Source organism: Chiloscyllium plagiosum, unplaced genomic scaffold (assembly GCF_037043375.1).
Source record: "Chiloscyllium plagiosum isolate Xiang-an unplaced genomic scaffold, Cpla_swu_hap1 HiC_scaffold_44, whole genome shotgun sequence".
In the NCBI taxonomy this organism is placed as follows: domain Eukaryota; kingdom Metazoa; phylum Chordata; class Chondrichthyes; order Orectolobiformes; family Hemiscylliidae; genus Chiloscyllium; species Chiloscyllium plagiosum.
In genome coordinates, this window is record NW_028270182.1 from 4,125,806 (window position 1) to 4,146,535 (window position 20,730).

The window sequence follows — 20,730 nt, forward strand, 5'->3', positions numbered from 1 at the left end:
GGGGGGGGGGGGGGGGGAGCTGGTGGTGGTGCTGAAATCTAGTCCGTCACAGTTGAATTATTTCAGGTTAATTGCCTCCATCTGAAGTAGTGAGCAATTGGTTTTAGACCTGGTGAAATGTAATGTATGAAACTGATTTCTGTCAGTCTTCCTCCCCATCCCTCTGCAGTTGTATAATACTCTGTCATTTCACTAAAAAGTGTGGTGATTCTCATATTGTTAAAATATAGAACCTTCATAGGAAAATCCATAAAATGAAAGAGTCAAATCTCTTGCTCGATTATTGGGGGGTGGGGGGGAGGGGGAGTGATTATTGATGGTTTGCATGCTTCCACCTGCTCTTTCTCCAGCCCTCTCAAAATCTGGTCACATTTGCAAACATAACATTTGAAGCTGTGTCCTGGAGATTCGGTCTGAAACCTAAATACCTTATTGTGGAACTTACTTTGTCAGAATCAGTGGAATTGCTACTCACAAGTGAGTTGTTTTTTTTCAGTTTGTGTGTCAGTTGAATCTGCTACTAGTTGTTATGTGATAACTTTGTTGTGGAACAAGCAAACATGGAAACTATTTAAGGTGACAGAGATTTCCAGCACTTACTCTTGTAAGCAGAGATTTGGCTCACATTAAACCTGATTTGTCAGATAGTTTTTTCACAAGTAGTGTAACTTGTACCTGATTTACATCTGTAGCATTGCGTGCTTTAGTGAATTCAGCTCTGTAATGTTCACATCCATACAAAATGGTGTTGGGAGTGATGTTTTTGAAATATACAGTCAAGGAAGCTACTGTTTTGTCTTTGCCCTTTGAATCTGGAAGGGTGAGAACCATATATACTATTGTGTTAATTTGTCAAATCTCTGTCCAAATAAACATCAAAAACATTGTAAGGGGTGTCGATAGGTCTGAGCAGAGAGCTAAGCCTTCAGTTATTTGCATGAAGCCACTTACATGACTTTGCAGCTGATGTGGCCTTTGAAGATGGAGGTTACAAAAACATATTTTCACATCTGAGGTTTTGTGACTGTTGTGCAATCACAGTTACATACTGTTCTGTTAGATTTGTAACGACCGGTGATATTGTGCTCCTGTTGATTAGACACTTGCCTGGTGGTTTGAGAATACTGTGCATATATGCTGTACTTGGTCAGTGAATGTTAAATGTTTGAAAGTGCAAGTAGGAGCAGCTGCTTTCTCAACTTCAGAGAAACTCTGGAGTGAGTTTCCAAAGTGCCTAGAAGATCCATTGGAGCCAGCCACACACACACACTCAACTCATTATGCTTTAATAAAACAGAAAATGTTTGTAAATGTTCAGCAGCATTAATGGAGAGAGGAAAACAGAGTGAACATTTCAAGTCAGTAACCTTTGGATTAACTTGGTCTCTGTCTCCACAGATGTCTGACCACCTGAGTATTTCCAGCCACCTCTGTTTGATTTCAGCCTTCCACATCTGCAGAACTTTACTTTTGGATTGGGGTCACACTTTGTCAAGCTCTCAAAGGTGTCTTGGTCTCTTTGGCTTTACAGTCAGGATGTAATCATGGCCTGGATTATTGTGCCATTATTAATTGTATGCTGATCCTGGAATTGAATGACTCCACTGAGGAGAAAGAGGAAGGCTACAAGTTGAAAGGTGTTCATCTGGAGAAAGGCGACCATGGAAACTGTTTCTGACATGGTGTTCAAGGTGCCTTCGGTGCTTTAAATCCTGTTCACTAAAAAATGCCCTTTAACTGAAGGAATTGAATCTCCGAACAAAAAAGACTTTGGATTTCAAATAGTGATTTTGTGTTCCATGTGTTTGAGATTCTTTTTCACAAGTATTTTCAGGATGACATTCCAAGCTTAATCTCTCAACACTATAACCCTATGACCTTGCTCATTTTCTCATATGGGGTTGGGGAAGAGAGGTTTGCTAGAGTGAAGAAACTGATGCAGCCAACTGGCACTTTGGAGCCATTGCTTTAGGGACTCAGTAAAACAGGAGCTAGAGGCAAGGAGGAGAATTTTCTTGTCCTACGTTGCTTATCCAATCAACCCTTCTCTCCCCACAAAAAGAAGTCTCGTCTTTGCTCATCCTGATAATCTGATTGCAGCTGGCTTTAATTAGACCAAGATGGATGGATCCAGTGGTAGTGGAAATTTTGCCTTGGGAATGTTTCTAAAGCCAAAAATGTCCACGTGGGCCTAACAGCCAGTGTTCAGTTATATCCCAGCTTGGTATTAGTTACTTGACATATTCAGATACAAAACTAGAAGCTAGCTCATAGGGTATCGAAAATGAGATGGAGAGGAGTCATTTGATATTCTAATAATTGTGGGGAATTTGGGGGTTCTGCTCCTGACATCCTCTATCTGTCTTGGACTCAACAGCATCACTTCACACCCAATCAAAACCATCCTCTATTCCCAAGAAATCTGCAGCCCTTTCTTAGGCTGCAGCTCCCCATCTGCACATCAGTGTCAGTGTGAGAGATTCTCAGTTACATTTCATGGTGTTTGAGTACTGATAGGGATATGTACTAATTGTGGGAGATGGTGGGATGGGATGGGTTCATCTTCTACACGGGTTCTCTTACATTTGAGTATATCTGATATAATGCAGACATGAAGGTTTATTGTTGTTTAAATCTCCTGCTGCCAATGTTCTTCATGTATATCACTGTTGGATTGAATTGGATTTCCTATCCCTTGTATTGACACAATAAAGATTTGAGTCTTGAGCATATAGCAAATGTGAAATGTGGTTTCTGTTGAGATCTAGTACCAGTGTCAGAGTATGATGAGAGGGGTATCTTTGCTGATGGACAAACACAGTTTCTCCTACATCCCAAAAAGTCTAGTGGTGCTCCCAAGCTGTATATGCTGAACCATTTTGTCCTCTAGTCCCCCTCTCTGAGACAGACTCTCATAGGAATGCATGTCATTGGCAATCTTCAAAGACCATTTCTATTCTTGTATTTGGGTAGGCTCTTTGGCAGTGATATTCCTCATAACTACTAAAAGAGAGGTTGCATTGGCTACAGTTATTTTCCTTGTTTGGGGGGGGGGGGAACGAGGAAAGAAGAGTCTGAGATGCACAAATATTAGGGGCATAGATAAAATTTTCCCCTTAGTAGAGGGTTCAATTTCCAAGCAGCATGGATTTAAAGTATGGAGCAGGAGGTTTAGAGAAGACTTAAGGAAAAATGTTTCAACCCAAAGGTGGTGGATACTGAGAACTCCCTGCCTGAAAGAGTGGTGGTAGAAACGTACAGGCTAGGAGCAGGAGTAGGCCCTTCAATATGATCATGGCTGATAGGGTAAATCAGTATCCTATTCCCACTTTTTCCCCTGTACTAAAAGGAAGTCTTTAGCCTAAGAATGAGATCTAATTCCATCTTAAATGTTCAGATTGCATACAGTTCTGGTCACCACACTACCAAAAGGAAATGGATGTTTTGGAGAGGATCCAGAAAATGTTTACCAGGACATTGCCTGGTATCAGGGATTTTAGCGATGAAGAAAGGTTGGATAGAATGGGTTTGTTTTCACTGAAATGCAGGAGGTCGAGGGTGACCTGATTAGAAGTTTAAAAGATTGTGAATTGTATGGATAGAGTGGGAAGTACGAGGCTTTTTCCCAGGGTGGAGGGGTCAGTTACTAGGGGGCACAGGTTCAAGGTGTGGGGTGGGGGTATGCTTAGTGCGAGGCAGGTTTTTCCCACACAGGATGGGGAGTGTCTGGTATGCACTGCCAGAGGTGCTGGAAGCAGACAGAATAGCAGCATTCAAGAAGCACCTGGACAAGGACATGAATAGGAAGGGAATAGAGGGAACCGGATCCTGTAAGTGAAGACACATTTTGCCCTTCCATTCAAAAACTGTCAGCGCAGGCTTGGAGGGCCAAACAGCCTGTTCCTGTGCTGCATTGGTCTTTACTCTTATTCAATGTTTTGGCCTCTAACGCTTTCTGTGGTAGAGAATTCCACAGATTGACCAATCTGAGTGAAGAAATGTCTCCTAATCTCAGTCCTAAATGCCCTTCCCTGTATCCTTCAACTGTGACCCCTGGTTCTAGATTCCCCAGTCACTGGGAACATCCTTCCTGTCTTTACCCTGTCAAGACCCGTTTGAATTATATTGTTTAACAGACCTTGCTGTCTGAAAATTGGCTGCCATGCTTCCGATGTTATAACTTGGCTGCATTTAAAATTGTGTTAAAATGTGCACCTTGGGTAGTGCAATGTGTTGTTTTTCTTACAATTTTCTGGCCTACTGGAAGTATGGTCTCTAAACTGGATTAGATGGGCATTTTACACTTTCGTTTTGCAGTGAGGGGAAGAAAATTGTTCTGAAATCACCCATAAATGTATTTTTGTCTCTTCCTGCTGAGTTACCTGGTTCCATTAGCTTAGCTCCTTTTAAAATTAAATTCTGTTCTGGCAAGGCATACCATCATGAATCATCAGAATTAACCTATGTTTAATGACTCACAGATTACTGTGTCAAAGCCTGAACATTCTGCTGCAAGCATTTTCAATTTAAAGAGTCTAAAAGGCTTAACTTTGTTCCTCCCTACCTTTAAAGGTGGTCGTTCCTATAGTTCTCCTGATACTGCTTTTAACAGTTAGACTCTAGGCCAACTATTTTTTTGCTGCTCCATCAATGACCTTCCCTCCATCATTATAGTCAGAAGTGGGTCTTTTCTGCTGCTGATTCTGTACCATTTGCAATTCCTCAAATACTAAACAAGTCCATGTGGAAATGCCGCAAGACTTGGACAAATTCAGGTTTGGTCTGACAATCGATAACTAACATTATAAATGTTATGTTGCAAATCATCATTGAATTCTCCATTATCAACATGGTGGAGTTTACTATTGAATAGAAATTGAACTGAGCCAGTAATATACAGTAAATACTGTGGCCAAGAGGTCAAGTCACAGGCTAGGAATCCTGTAGCAAGTAACTCACCTCTTGTTTTCCCCCGTTGCCTGTGCACCATATACAAACACAAGTCAAGTGTATAATGGAATACTAGAGTCATAGAATCCCTACAATGTGGTAGCAAGTCATACGACGCATTGCACCAACCTTCCAAAAAGCATCCACCTACCCCATCCCTGTAATCCTGCATTTCCCATGGCTAACCCACCTAGTCTGCTCATCTTTGTACGTTTTGGGACAATTTAGCATGACCTGCACATCTTCCCCCTCAGACCTGTGAGAGGAAACCCACCCACATGTGGGGGAAATGTGCAAATTCCTAATACACTAGCCAGAGGGTGGAATCGAATCTGGATCCCTGATGCTGAGAGGCAGCAGTGCTAACCACTGAGCTACCGTGCCGCCCTAAATACTCTACATTTGTCTGGTTGGGTGAAGCACCAACAATGCTCAGGAAACTCCAAATCAGGTTGGTTGGCATCCCATTCACCACCTTCAAAATCCACTCCTTCCATCACCAATGTCCAGTGACTGCAGTGTGTACCTTGTACAAGATATGCCTCAGTAAGTCACTAAGGCTTTTCTGACAGCAGGTACATGGGAACACCACAACTTGCAAGTCCCTCTTCGTGACTTTTAAAGATTTTGGCTGTTCCTTCACTGTCATTAGGTCAAAATCCTGAAACTTCCTTCCTAAAAACAGTGTGAGTGTCATTATACCACAGGGACTGTGGTGATACAAGGCAGCAGCTTGCTGCCATTTTCATTGGGGATTAAAATGCTGACCTACTCAATGATGTTCACATGCTGTAAACTATTTTTAAAAAAATGTTAATATGGAATGGACTTTGATTCAAAGGCTTGGTTTCTCTGAACCTACTGATGGATGCTACAGTGAGGGGTCACTGCTTTTTGTTTACAGAAGGACAGAGACACTTCACTGAGTTCAAATAGCTTTAGGAAAAACAATTTGGCAAAGGTTGAGGGTGAACGGCGTACCATACAAGAAACCAGTAATCAGTGACCATCCGGATTGATCAATCATTCAAGCGCATCAGTTGATTGTTCTTATTATACCTTGGGAATCAACAGAGCCAATCTGCCCCAGAGGCTTGGTTCAGTTGCAATTTTTTTATCACTTGGAATGTTTGTTCCCCTTGCCTTGATGTCGGATCATCCAGTAATCATTAGTTAGTTAGGCTTAGCAGTAGATGCAGAACAAGTAGAACCCAGTAACAGTCTCAAAATAAAGGACAGGCTGTTTGGGAATAAGGTGAGAAATTGACCAGAGGGTGATGAGTATTTGGAATTCTCTACCCGAGAGAACTGTGGAGGTTCAGTCCTCAAGTATATCCAAGACAGTGATCAATTGATTTTCAGTTATTAAAGCTGTCAAGGAATAGAAAAGAGTGCAGGAAAATGATGTTGAGGTAAATCAGCTACGAGCTAGAATGAAGAAGCAGTGTTAAGGGGCTGAATGGCCTCTTCCTGCTCCTAAACAGTGCAAATGCAAGCACTTGCTATGTAGACAGGAATGGAACAGGCAGCAGCATCACGCTATGAAGATATGAGTACATTACTAGCATCTCCCTAACTGTATGGTTTCAAGATACAGATTAAAGTGTTTAACAACATGTTTTTCTCCTCCCTGACTAATGTACATCAAACTCTGGTGACAAAGAATGGTTCACAAACCATGCTTCAAGCCATTATCATCTCCATTTCCCTCATCAGTGCGAGAAGAAGCAAGTACCTTTTAGATGGTGAGAGGGTTTATGCAGCACACTTTGTAATGTGCCAGCATGGTCTTGACATTTCAGATGTTTAATACTTGGCTCATTTCAACCATTATTTTGTGAGGCTAAATGTTCTCTCAGACTCCTGGGACAAGGGCTTGCTGAAAGCTATCTTGTCATTGTTTTCCATATTCCACCATCCATTTGGATCTTAAAAGATTGAAAACCACACGTGTGATCACTGGCTATCCACTGATTCGTGCACTGCTTCAGCTAAAAGATCAACTCTCCTCAGCTCAAAGTACCTTTATAGCACCTCTTGATTAAAGATCAAATCACATTCCTTCCCTTTGCAGTTATTTCAATGTTCAATAATTAAACAACTATCATACAAGGCAATCTTAGCCAGGTTGAATGACATCGGATAACAAGGAGTGGACAGATAATTGAATAGAATCTATAGCCAAAAAAAAGGATATTTTTATCCACCTGGCGTTTTCCTACCTCTAGCGTACTTCCTTCAATCTACTCTACTCCATTCACTGTTCATAATGTGGTCTCCTCAACATTAGCAAGACCCAAAGGCAGACTGGGTGACCACTTTGCAGAAAGTCTCCACTCAACCTGCAAGCATAACTGCAACTTTCTGGCTGCTTGCTATTTCAATATCCCGTCTTACTCTTATCTCTCCTAGGTCTACAGCAGTGTGCCAGTGAAGTCTGGTTCAAGCTGGAGGAACAGTACCTCATTTATCATTTAGGCACTTACATTTTGGATTCAATGTTGAGTTCAAGAATGTCAGACCATGAGCTCTGCCCACCATTTTGATTAATTCAGCCATGTTTTTTTTTGCATGATTTTGCACTCAGAACAGCTGATGAATATTCTGCTATTAACTCCTAATCTTCCTCTCCCTGTAAAATGGTTGAACGGTAGGGTTCGGGGCCTAGCTTTGCTGCTCCTCTCCCTTGTAAAACTGCTGTCTTTTGTGTACAGCTGTCAATGTTTTTTGTAAACTGTTTTGTAATTTGTTTAATAAAAAAAAAATCAACTCCTAATCTAGATCTAATTTGCTTCTCTACAACCATTTTTTTCTCCATGAACTACCATTTTGTTTCACTTGATGCTCCCCATCTTTCTCTACAACATAAAATCCACATTTCTGCTTTCCTTCAGTATCAGACTTGAAACCTCAACTGTTTCTCTATCAACAAATGCTGCTCGACACTTTGTTTCTATTTTAGCAAGATACTTGATTGTCAAGGGAGTCAATGGTTAACAAGAGACCAGTAGTAAAGTGGGTTGAGGCCACATTCACATTAACCATGTTCTTATCAAATCACAGAGCTGACTTGAGAAGCTGAATGACTCTTGCTTCTAAGAACATAAGAACTAGGACCATTCAGCCCCTCGAGCCAGCTCCACCATTCAATACGATCATGGCTGATCTCATCTCTGCCTCAACTCCATTTTCTATAACCCTTCAACCTGTTACTAATTAAAAACTCTGCCTCTCTCCTCAAATTTACTCAGTGTTGTGGCATCCATTGCACTTTAACATTAACAACTCTGAGAAAAGTAAGTTCTCTTCATCTCAGTTTTAAGGTAAGTGGTAGCAGATTTAAAACAATGACCTCTCATCTTAGACTGCCCTATGAGGAAACATCCTTTCCATGTATACTCTGTCAATCCCTTTTAGAATCTTATACACTTCTAGTTGATCACCTCTCATTCTTCTGAACCCTCAGCAAATTAGACCTCAACTACTCAAAATCTCTTCATAACACAAACCCCTCATATCTGGGAATCAATCCAGTGAACCTCCTCTGAATTGTCTCCAATACATTACACCCCTCCTTAAGGGCTGGCCCAAATTTAAACAAAGTACTCCAGGTCCAGTCTCAGTAATGCCTTTTACAGTTGCAGCAACAATTACTTACTTATTTATCCTTTAGCAGTAGATGCCAAAATTCCATTCACCTACCTTTTTAATGCTGTACCTGCTGATTAGTTTTCTGTGATTTCATGCTCAAGGAAACCCAGAGCATGAAGCACTCTGACACTTCTCTCCATTTAGATAATAAGTTGCCTTTCTGTTCTTCTGACCAAAACCGATAACCTCTAGCTTTTCATGTTAAACTCCATTTGCCAAATTTTAGCTAATTCTAATTTTCACCGTTAAAAATAACCCAGCACCAGGTTATAGTCCAACAGGTTTAATTGGAAGCACACTAGCTTTCGGAGCGACGCTCCTTCATCAGGTGATTGTCAGAGCGACGCTCCAAAAGCTAGTGTGCTTCCAATTAAACCTGTTGGACTATAACCTGGTGTTGTGTGATTTTTAACTTTGTACACCCCAGTCCAACACCGGCATCTCCAAATCATGTCTAATTTTCACAGTTGTAGACACACCACAGATGACCTGAGTGACAAACTCTGGCTGAGAATAAGGGACACTGTGTGCTATCAGAAATGCTGGTGTAAACTTGAACCGCGTGTCAGTGCTAGCTACGGTCTTGAACAGGGTGTAGGGGTGCTGACCAGGACAAAACATGTCTCCAATTGGCCTAAAGGTCAAATCATAGGATATTCACAAAATCTCACTTATTTTTAATAAAACCTTAAGTTATCTCAGTACTGTGACTTGAAAGAAGTTCTGGGATTTACATATTAATCAATCTAAACCTGCATCCTCATTCTAAGTGATTAAAGATGTAACAGGAATCTAGGTTTGTTCAATACACCTGAAGAGCTTATGCCCAAAATGTCGATTCTCCTGCTCCTTGGATGCTGCCTGACCTGCTGTGCTTTTCCAGTACCGTACTCTCAACTCTGATCTGCAGCCCTTACTTTCTCCTTGTTCAATACATTGCATCAATTGTATAACACTTTGATCTTTTACTATAAATTTTGTGTCCTATGACCCTGTCCCACTAGCTACCTAAGGAGCAGCGCTCCGAAAGCTTGTACTTCCAAATAAACCTGTTGGACTATAACATGGTATTGTGTGATTTTTAACAAAAATCTGGGGCAGTCAATTGCACTGATACTGACAGCACCTGTGGACAGAACTAAGCTTTTGTTAAAACTGCAAGTCGAGCACCTAAAGAATGTCCCACTTTCTTTGAAAGCCTTTTCACTGTCCGAGATATAAACTGTCCCTAGGCCAATCACCTCATCCCTAAGTCGAGAATCAGTATGGTGAAACTTAATTGAGTCCCTTCTTAACCCAAGAGAGACATGCAAGCCTGAGTCATCTTGCAGACTTCAAAATGGAGTTTTGGTAGGTTAATTTACAAGTACTACTCTTGATTCCTCCACCCAAGTCCCGGGTAGGCAAGTCTAACCTTGCCAGGAGGGTACCAAAATTTTCTTTCTACAAAGGCTGCCAAACATGCAGGCATTCTGCACCTCACTGGGGCCAGAATGTCAGCTCACATTCCTTTGTTTGCTAATGAATGGGACTTTGTGACGAGATGTCCCAGACACGTGGTCACCTCAAAGAGTGGGGATACCCATTTAATCCATCACATGCTAAATCTGGGAGAGAGGCATTTCTCAGATGCCGAAACAAAAGATGGTTGTAAAGCGGTGAACTTCGCGCCCACCCTACCAGCGGGCCTGAAACAATTCTTTTAAAATGGCATTTTTTTTTTGTCTCTGTCTCTCTCTCTCTCTTTCCGGAAGTGATCAATTCGCGACGTGTCAACCGAACGTGTTGATCAGGGCGGGGCGACGCCGCCAGGAATGGGCGGGACCGGACGTTCGCGGGACCAATCAGGGGCTCGGCCGCATGCTGAGCGACGGGAGCCGCCACCAATCGGCGGGTCCGGGTGGGCGGGGCCGGGACGGCCAGCAGGTTCGGCTGCGCCCGCCGGCCGCCTATAAGAGGGAGAAGCAGCGTCGCCCCCGCTCTCTCTGCTGTGGCGGGCGCGGCGACTGAAGGCGTGTTTAAAGAGCGGGTGTGTGTGTGTGTGGGGGGATAAAAAATTAAAAGTCTTGTCGCTATCTGACCTTTCCCAACGAAAAAAAAACGGAAAATTTATAATGTCAGAAGACGGCGCGGAATACAGGTATCACAAACGGGGCGGGAGTATGCCTTAAAAGAAAGGGCTGGCGAACGAAATCGGTCTCCATTCATAAATCGAATTCGTGTTGAATGACATGAGTTAGGGGAAAAAAAAACCGTGCCACAAAATGGCCGGACGCTGGGAATGGAAGAGAGGGGGGTGGGGAGGGGAAAAAAGGGAGATTTTCATATTGCTGTCGTCTCGGTTTTCCCTTTAAACCCCGCTCCCGTCAAAACTTTTTATTTTTTTTATATATATATTTTATTCTTGAAAGAGAAAATTGAGCGAGGGGACAATGGCTTTTTGACTTGGCCTTACCTTGTGTCTCCGTGTACTCGCCCGCGACCGGTTGGTCGGTTGGAACCAACGGTCGTTTTAATTTTGTAATCGGACCGTCCGAATTGGCCGCTGGTGGTGGGGGGGGGTGGGGTGGTGTCCCGTACAAAATGGAGGGGGGGGGGTCATTTTTTTTAAAAAAATCCAAGCCGCCCCCCCCCCCCCCCCCCCCCCATTCTTTCCCCCTATGGTGGTATTTACCAGCACCCGCACATGGCGGGAGATTGTGGTTGGGAAGTGGGGACAATTCAAAGTGGTTGGGGGGGGGGGGTGTTCTTTAAAAGGAAATGCCGGCTCGTGTCGCACTGCGCCTGCGCAGTTGTTCCCCCCTCGTGCATCCTCTCCACCGGGCACTTTCTGGGGGGGGGGGGTGGAGAGAAGTGGGCTGGGCCATGCGTCTCGCCAGTGCGCAGGCGCTGCGCTGCACCCTCCCACCTCCGGCCCGCGCCATGGTGTCCGCATGGATCCCCGCGCTACGCATGCGTGCTCACTTCCGCATCTCTTAGGAGTGAGGTTGGGGGGGCGGCGGGAGAGAAAGAAGATCTATAACAAATTATATAGAGAGGCCTGATGATAACCGGCGCAAAGGGTTTGAGACACTGGGGTGTGATGATACTGGGTGTAGAGGGTTGAGCAAGTTATAAGTTCGCGGGTGGAGAGGGGGCTTAAGAAACGGTACACGGGGGGAGGGGGTGGGAAGATGATAACCAGTCGGGGAGCGGGTTCAAGAAATTATACGGTGGTTCAATATGTTAGCGGTCTTGGGGAATTGTACAAGAGCATGATCCCCGCTGGGTGTGGCTTTGAGTTCGACAAGGGTGTGATAATGCCGTTGGGAGGTTTAAGGAGTTGTACAAGGATACAGTTATATCCTGTGGGGGGATTTAAGGAATTAGGGTTACAATGGTCCTTAATGGGGTTTCATGAAGTAGACATGGCTGTGACCAAACCCTGAAGAGGTGTCAGTGGAGTTTGATTGCCTGGTCAGTCTCTTGAGACTAACTTCCCCATCCTATTTGGGGACATCAGGAATCAGCCATTTGAGCCATTGTCTGACCAATGTTTGCTCCATAGGGGTGAAAGTCTTCCCCTTTCTCATAAATCTTGTGTAATACTCGTCAGTTTGTTTTATAAGTGGAAGTTCAGCTTCTGATTGCTAATGTGTTATTACACCATTTGAACACTGCAGTGACCCTATCAATCTCACCTTTGTGGTAATTTCCTTTTCTTTTCCTGCTCCCAATCATGTCTGTGTTGCATCTTGGGTCTTGGAATCCTCACTCTTATTTGCATTCCCACCTTTTTAATACTGAGCAATTGTGTACCAGTGTTGAATTTCTTAAAATATTGTCTTAATTTGAAATGTGACACTTACTGATTTTACTTTTCAGATCTAATGATCATGGTGGACCTGATAGAATGGAACCTGAGGGTGTTATTGAGGTGAGTGAAATGAGGCTATGGGCTGAATGTGTTGGTGAGTAGTTTTGAACTTGTACAGTTGCAGTAATGCATATGCTAGACTGTATTTCCATGTGCCCTGGGTTGCTTAACACTTGGTGTGTCCCCATTCATTTGGCAAGGAGGTACCTTTTTGCTGTGGTACTGTAATTTGGTCTCAGTTGGGGTATACTAATGAATCCATATTCATCCCAGTGTGTTCTAATAATGAATCTACACTGGTTCATACTATGGTCACAAGATGTTGCATGAGACCGTGTACTGAAATCTATTACACTGTCAATCTACATTTCCTGGGGAAGGGAATTCAAAAGCTATTTAACCTCTGGAGAAAGTTTTTGCTGTGGTCCCAAATGGTGAACACCTATCTAGTGCAAGGGGCCCTAGTAGTAATTTCTCCATTTTGAAATCAGCATTTGCCTGTTTGGCTCTGTTCATTGAGATGTAATGTAGCAGACGATCACTCTTGGTGAAATCTCTGCAGTGGCTCTTTGTCCTGTTCTTGCGCCCCGTGTCTTTGGTGTGACTGAGTGATTGCTTCATGGAGGACCATTGTGAAATCAAAAGCTGATTTCCATATGGAAATATCTACAGATGTTGGTTTTTATTGTTTTCTTTCTGTGGCTGTTGGTATGTCTTAACACACTGGAGAGGAACCTTCTGAAGGTGTTTTCTCGAGTTTCTCTTATGATCAGTGAATCTTGAGCTTGAAGGCTGATGCAGTTGAGCCAAAGCATTGCTTTGCTCCCATTGACATTTTGAATGCTTGCATTTGCAGAGCAACTGGACTGAGATTGTCGATAACTTTGATGACATGAACCTTCGGGAAAACCTGCTCCGTGGAATCTACGCCTATGGTTTTGAGAAGCCATCTGCCATCCAGCAGCGGGCCATTCTTCCCTGCATCAGGGGTAGGGATTGCACTGCTGTTTCCTGGCCAATCACAGGGGCATGTTTAGTAACAAGGTGATCACAGCATTGAGTGCTTCTCAAGAATGGTTGGCACTACCATGGGTTTGGAAGTTCATTCCTGGATATGCAGAGATCTCTCAGGGATGGGTTTCATAACGTGAGGAATTGTTTTAGCATGCAGCATGATACATTTCCATTTGTATTACACTGCTTTGTGTTGGTTTCCAGTTTATCCCCAGTCACTGGGCAAGGAGGTACCATTTGCTGTGGTACTGTGACTTAATCTGATTTGGGGTATACTAATGAATCCATTATTCATCCCAGTGTGTTCAAACAGTGAATCTACACTGGTTCATACTATGGTCACAAGATAATTGCATGCAAGCATCTGATCATTATTGTAAAGGGGAAAAAGTCCACTGCAGTGGAACCAAGGAGGGAGATGAGCAGATTGTGGGAGTTAGGCTTAGTAATGGGAGCTTTCTGCCCCAAATTCCTGAGCAGTTGCATTGAACGGGAGAAAGTAACTTGTGACCTACCTTCCCCTCTTCTAGAGTATGATGTCATTGCCCAGGCACAGTCGGGTACAGGAAAAACTGCCACGTTTGCCATCTCTATCTTGCAGCAGTTAGATGTGGGCCTGAAGGAGACACAAGCCTTGGTGTTAGCCCCAACGAGGGAGCTTGCCCTACAGGTAATTGTTTGTTTCTGTGTGTAACTTTAAATTGATGGTGGCCCCTGGCTAGTACAGACATTGAAAAATGCACACACAATCACATTGCTCTCAGAGCGGATCTTTGGATTTGTAAGACTCTCCTTTGTAGAGTTCTTGCAATGTACAGAAAACTCCTAGGTAAGCTTTATTTTCTTTTTTCTCTCTTTATTTTCTTAGATTCAGAAGGTCATAGTGGCTTTGGGTGATTACATGGGTGGGACCTGCTTCTCCTGTATCGGTGGCACCAGTATCCGATCGGACATGCAGAAGTTTCAGCTGGAGGCTCCACACATTGTGGTTGGGACTCCAGGCCGTGTATTTGATATGATGAACCGGCAGCATCTTTGTAAGTACATGGGTGGAAAGAGTTTAATTTGGGAGATTGTAGAAGTGCCTCAAGCTTTATAGAAGGCACACAAGAGGCTGGAAGAGCACAGCAAGCCAGGCAGTATCAGGAGTTGACATTTTTGTTATAACCCTTAGGACTAGAGAGTAGCAGAATGTTCAGGTAGTGACAGGTGAATGCAGGTGGTGGGTACGACCTGGTTGGTTGGGAAATCAAGCTTTATAGAGTTTACTTTGCATATCTCAAAAGTGCTTGCTACCTGCATGTACATCAGTGTAAGAAGCAGCTCATCAAAAGCAGTCACTGTTTTTGACTCCACCTTAAATGTTGGTCTTGAGCAGGATCGTTCTGTGTCTTTGAACTCATGGCATCAGGCTATAGTCCAACTGGCTTATTTGAAATCACACTTTCAGAGCATTGCTCCTTTTATCTCATGAAGTTACTAGTTTTTATAAATGAAATGATGGCACCTTTTAATTGGAGGGGTGGGTTCAGGGATATTGTTTGGCTTGTGTTGGGGGTTGGGGGCAGGGTGTGGTGGGGGAGAGATCTGATCAGTGATGAATTGACTTGGTTTAAGTTTTATTTTAACTTCCAGCTACAAGATACATCAAGATGTTTGTTTTGGATGAAGCAGACGAAATGTTGAGTAGAGGGTTCAAGGACCAAATCTATGAAATATTCCAGAAACTCAACACATCCATTCAGGTACAGCAGCTGTTTGCTGGAGCAGGACACTGGTATAGTTTAAGTCATGTTTGCAGTCCTCTCTAAAACGAGTTGGTGATTGAAATGGGTATTCCTGGCAACTTGGAGGACCCATCCTGCAGATGCTGTTCAGGATAATTGGTGAAATATCAGGCACATTGGATCTGAATAACTTGGGTTTTCTGCATCAGTTTGCCACTAAGCTTGAAAGATTAATTCCTAGTTCCAGCTGCTTCTATGTTACTAATATATAAATTGTCCTTTGCAAGCATCCTGCTGTAGCTGGGAACATTGGTTAATTCTGATGTTCTTAACAATGACAGTTGGATTTGTTGGGACATAGATTAATGCCCCACCCACATTGACTTGGGAGGAGTGGACCTCTTTCTTAATGTCCAGTGCTTTTACCTGTTGATGTGGTGGCACACTCGCCAAAAGAGCTAACTGAGTGATCAGTGTTTGAATACAGTCTTCTATCTCTTCTAGGTGGTTTTGCTTTCTGCCACAATGCCTTCTGATGTGCTGGAAGTGACCAAGAAATTCATGCGTGACCCAATTCGCATTCTTGTGAAGAAAGAGGAGTTGACGCTGGAGGGAATCAGGCAGTTCTACATTAATGTGGAGCGAGAGGTGAGACACATTGGGACCTCTGCTTCAGTCGAGAGTTCCAGTCCAATTCAGCCTCCAGAAAGCTGTTTGTTTCAGCATGGCTTTGTGCCCTACTGGATTTCAGCTCTCTGGTAGAGAGACCAGCTGCACTCCACTGTGGATTACAATGTCAGTGTTTTTATGCAACTAAAATGCAGTTGACAGGGTTAGCAGAATTGTGTATGAGTGCTTCTTGGTGCTGGGGGTGTGAATGTGGAGCATTTGAGTTTTGTCATGATCTTAACTTCCTATTTTTGTCTCCAGGAATGGAAGCTTGACACTTTGTGTGATCTGTATGAGACTCTCACCATCACACAGGCTGTTATATTCATCAACACCAGGAGAAAAGTGGATTGGCTGACTGAGAAAATGCTTGCACGAGATTTCACTGTTTCTGCTCTGGTAAGAATCAATTAATTGCACTTCACTTCATGAAAGTTGTATTCCATTGTTAAAATAGGCTGCCCCTGTTTGTAGCAATCTGGTGACCAAATCTGGGGGTGGTTGTTTTCAATTAGGTATTTTCTCTCCTACGCAGCCCCCCCCTCCTCCTGCCAAAATCCCATCTTCCCCTGCCACTGCAGGAATTGCAAAATCTCTACCTACATTCCCCTGCCCTCCCCCCAACCTCTGTTCAAGGCAGAAAGGAGCCCCTCCAATCTAAATGTTTCACCTGCACTTCCCCACAGGCATTTAGTGTACCCATTGCTCCCGATGCAGTCTCCTCTACATTGGGGAGACAGGATGCCTACTCGCAGAGGACATCTCCAGGACACTTGCACCAACCAACCCCCACCACCCATGGCTGAACGTTTTAACTTCCCCCTCCCACTCAAAGGATATGTAATTCCTGGGCCTCCTTCGCAACTCCCTAACCATTTGAGTCCTGGGGGAGGAATGTCTCATCTTACACCTCTGGACCCTCCAACCACATGGCATCACTGGATTTTGCAAGTTTCCTCCTTTCCACTCTTACCTGTCCATCTTCCTTCCCACCTACTCGGTCCACCCTCCCCTCTGACCTATCACCATTACCCCCACCGTCCATCCATCTATTGCACTCAGCTACTCCCAGCCCCACCCCCTCATTTATCTCCACCCCTTAGGCTCCCAGCCTCAAGGACTTTTGCCCGAAACATCAATTCTCCTGCTCCTTGGATGCTGCTTGCCCTTTGCTTTTTCAGCACCCCACACTCTAATCTCCAGCATTTGCAGTCCTCCCTTTCACCGTACTTCTCTCCTCACCTCCCCTGTTCCATGAATTATCAGGTTGTGGCTGTTTCTGTTGTGTTCAACTGATGGTCTGTGTCTCTTGCAGCATGGTGACATGGAACAGAAGGAGAGGGATCTCATCATGAGAGAGTTCCGGTCTGGGTCTAGCCGTGTGCTGATTACTACTGACTTGCTGGTGAGTTCAAGTAGATCAGAGTGGTAACAGCCTTGTACCAGAGAAGGAGTATATGGCTTGGTATTGTGGTGATCTGCTGAAACTGTTTGAAGTAGAGCGCAGGGGAGTCTTGTGTGCCACATTCTTTGGATTTTGTAGATTTGGTGAAACATTGGCCTCGCCTGCACAGCAGATTCTGGACTTGGCCCAAGTTCACTAAATATGCAGTCAATGGTGCATTTTATAAAGCCTTGTCTAGAGCATTCAGTGAAGTGGGTCCCCTTCCTGTGCAGTGAGTGACCTTGCCTGTCGTTGGGTGGCTATGGTTGACATGAGTTAGGCCACTCGCTTTGGGTGAATGCAATCTGTTTAACTGCTGAAATGGAAACCCAGCCTGGAGGAACCGAGCTGGTCTGGCAGTATCTGGAGAATGAAATATTTGGCATTGGTTGGTTAAATCAAAAGAAATGTTTGGAAACCACTGTCCCATGTCTGTGTTGTCATCACTAATAGAGCTACTGGTTTATTTTAGGCTCGTGGAATTGATGTGCAGCAGGTGTCCTTGGTTATCAACTATGATCTGCCTTCCAACCGTGAGAATTATATTCACAGGTAAGTGGTGAGCAGTGTTTTTTTTTCACCACTGGCTGGTGCCTCTGCCTCTATGCAGGTAATCATATCACCCTGCCCCTCGCTCGCTCTCACTTTGCATCCTTGTGCTCACTCTCTACCCTCGCAGAATTGGCCGTGGGGGCCGCTTTGGACGGAAAGGGGTTGCCATCAACCTGATCACTGAAGAGGACAGGCGAACACTTCGTGACATTGAGTCATTCTACAACACTACTGTGGATGAGATGCCAATGAATGTTGCTGATCTGATCTGATAGGTTTTCGGAGGCTGAGATTGAGGCTGTGAATGCTGACTGGCTTACTTGCAGTCAAGGTTTTCTTTTTAAACTCGGTGTTGAGTGTCGTCTGGATGCTCAGAACTGATCATATTGCGTACAACACTGTTGGTGATCAGCTTGCTTTTGGAAGAATTCCTTGTCCTTCCTCCTTGTAAGGTTCAGACTGGAAATGGAGGGGGGAGAGGAAATACTTATGGGGTCATTAAAGATTCTGGGTAAGTACTTTTTCAGGCCCAGTCTTCTCTTAGATGTAGTAGCATTAGATATTTTTCATCATGTAACCATGTATTTGCGGACCCGGAAGTATCACAGATGTTTGAAGTCTGCCAACTACGTAAAGCCAGCTTACTTCAGGATAATGTTTTGGGATTCGGAGTGGAGTGTGGGATATCATTCTTGAAATGTGTGCTAATCACGGACAGAGATCATGTACAAATCTTGCATTGTCTGTATAGTATTTATTAAATGCTGTTCAATAAATTTGTATTTGTTTACATGCATTGTCCTGGGAATCTTCAATGGTCTTAACTTGACTTGACTTGACATGTATATGGAACTTGTACCCTTGTTTTTCCAGAGTAGGAAAACCTATGGGGATAGTGATGACCCTTCACTTCATGATGTCTGTGCAGAGAGCTGTTACTCTGCATGTTGATGGTGTGGGCTGTGTAATCTTGTTGCTCCTCAGTGTTTGTCAGATGAGTGTGCATAGTGCCTGTATAGGGCTTCCCACTTCATTCCTCATGGCCACAGTACAGTGAGTGGCTCTCCTATGTCTATTCTCTTGTGCACCTGGATTTGGTTATTGCACTTTATAAAGTCATGTATTATTGAACATTAAACTTGGTATAAGAATCAGCACTGATGTCTTCATATTCTTTCACTAATTGCTCCAGCTCTGCTGCTGTTGTACTAAGTGCAGAGCAAGACTAAAGATGTCAGTTAAAGTTTTTGGATTTGTTTAAAATAGTCCAGAGGTCAATCCACCAGCTTATACCAAAGATATACATTGTCCCTCAGTAACAGTTTCCAAGAGAGCTTTTGGTTTCCCTTGACCCAATCAGTTTGGGCTTCATTACAACCTTGGGATGGAAACATGTAAACTCAAAAACCTTTCCCTTTTCTGTAGCTAATTTTCAGATGCCTCCCTGACCTTTAGGTGGTGCCATTTGCTTGTTTGGCTGCATGCTACAGATCAACACATTCAAGGCACTTTTTTTTTGAAGCAACTGTTTTAAAAAGTGGACATGCTGTGATTTTTGTAACATTAGACTCCATATGCATTTCAGATGTGAAAGTGACTTTTGGGGGGGGGGCACAGGTGTGGGCCAAAAAGGCAGGCAGTTTTGAGGTAGGATGTTTCAGCTGTTGAAGAGGTTTGAGGTCAGTCAGATGGGGTAAGATGGCTTTGTTGTATTATCATACCATGAGCTTCTGTATAAGTAGTCTAATGTTCTGGTAACCTGGGTTTGAATCCCTCCATGAAAGTTGGTAGAATTGAGAATGGTTTCACATCTGTCAATACAGAATAGCCTCAGTTATCTGATCATCAATTATCCAAATCTTGGATCATCAGAACAATATCTCAAGTTCCTGTGTTTTTTTTGTTTGAAACAAACACTAAGCAAGCCTCTTAGCCTGGAGGGAGCAGGAACAGAACTGCTATTGCTGCTGTCATGAGAAACCCTGTTCTGCTATCTGAACAAAGTACTCCACACCCATTTCGTTTGGACAATGGAGGTTGTTCTGTACACTAAGTCCTTCAGGGAAGCAAAACAGGAGTTTGTCTGGTCTGGCTTAAATGTGATTCGACTTGCTGCAGTATGGTTGACTTTCTGCTGCTGTCTGACATAGCCTGGCTAGTCACTCCATTGCATTAATCACTGAAATATCAAAGGAATGGAACTAGGTAGACCACTGGGGAAAGAATAGCAGAAACAACATTGAATGAGCCAAATGGCCTGCCTTCTGCTCCTGTCTTATGGTCTGAACCCTGTTGATCTGGCAAAGTACTCTGAGTAACATCGTGGGGGTGTACCAAAATTGGGAGAGTTGTCAAGTAATAGCCTGATGTTAAATGCATGAAGTGATAATGTCTGAGTGACTATCCCACCCACAATCCTTGCCTTGCCTGAATACCCTGCCCCAATAACAGGGCAAACCCACCATGTTATACAGTTGAGGTAATTGCCCTTTGGGAGTCTGCAATATTGACCAGACTGCATGAAGTTTAATGGCTTCAGATTAAACACAGCCAAGGAAACCTGAATGCCATATCCCATCCTCCCTTGGCTGATGAATCATTACTTTGCCATATGCAACAATTGGAGGAAGTTGTGAGGGTGTAGAATGATGTCATGTGGGTAATTTCACAAGTAGCTCAGCAGCAACACTACCGATCAACTGGTTGGGTCTGGCAGATACATTTGTCCACATCAGTAGAAGTATGACCATCTTTTGGAGATGAAATTGCACCTTTGCATTGAGAATAATCTCCAGTGTGTTGTGTGGCATTATCACCATGCTAAATGGGACGGATTTCAAACAGATCTAGCAACTTGACTTAAGAAT

At 43.6% G+C, this 20,730-nt stretch overlaps 1 protein-coding gene and 1 non-coding gene across 2 annotated transcripts; both read left to right on the plus strand.

Annotated features, from left to right (window-relative positions):
* Positions 1 to 10,583: 10,583 nt before the first annotated feature.
* Positions 10,584 to 19,018, plus strand: LOC122544284 (eukaryotic initiation factor 4A-I-like). Its single transcript, XM_043683361.2, has 11 exons — positions 10,584 to 10,741; positions 12,466 to 12,517; positions 13,314 to 13,446; positions 14,002 to 14,141; positions 14,340 to 14,508; positions 15,107 to 15,216; positions 15,703 to 15,846; positions 16,129 to 16,266; positions 17,183 to 17,272; positions 17,784 to 17,863; positions 17,991 to 19,018. The coding sequence occupies exons 1-11, from the start codon at positions 10,716 to 10,718 to the stop codon at positions 18,133 to 18,135; spliced, it is 1,227 nt and encodes a 408-aa protein (XP_043539296.1). The 5' UTR covers positions 10,584 to 10,715; the 3' UTR covers positions 18,136 to 19,018.
* LOC122544443 (small nucleolar RNA SNORA81) lies at positions 15,471 to 15,646 on the plus strand. Its single transcript, XR_006310347.1, has one exon. It is a non-coding gene; the product is annotated as a small nucleolar RNA SNORA81 (small nucleolar RNA).
* Positions 19,019 to 20,730: the final 1,712 nt, after the last annotated feature.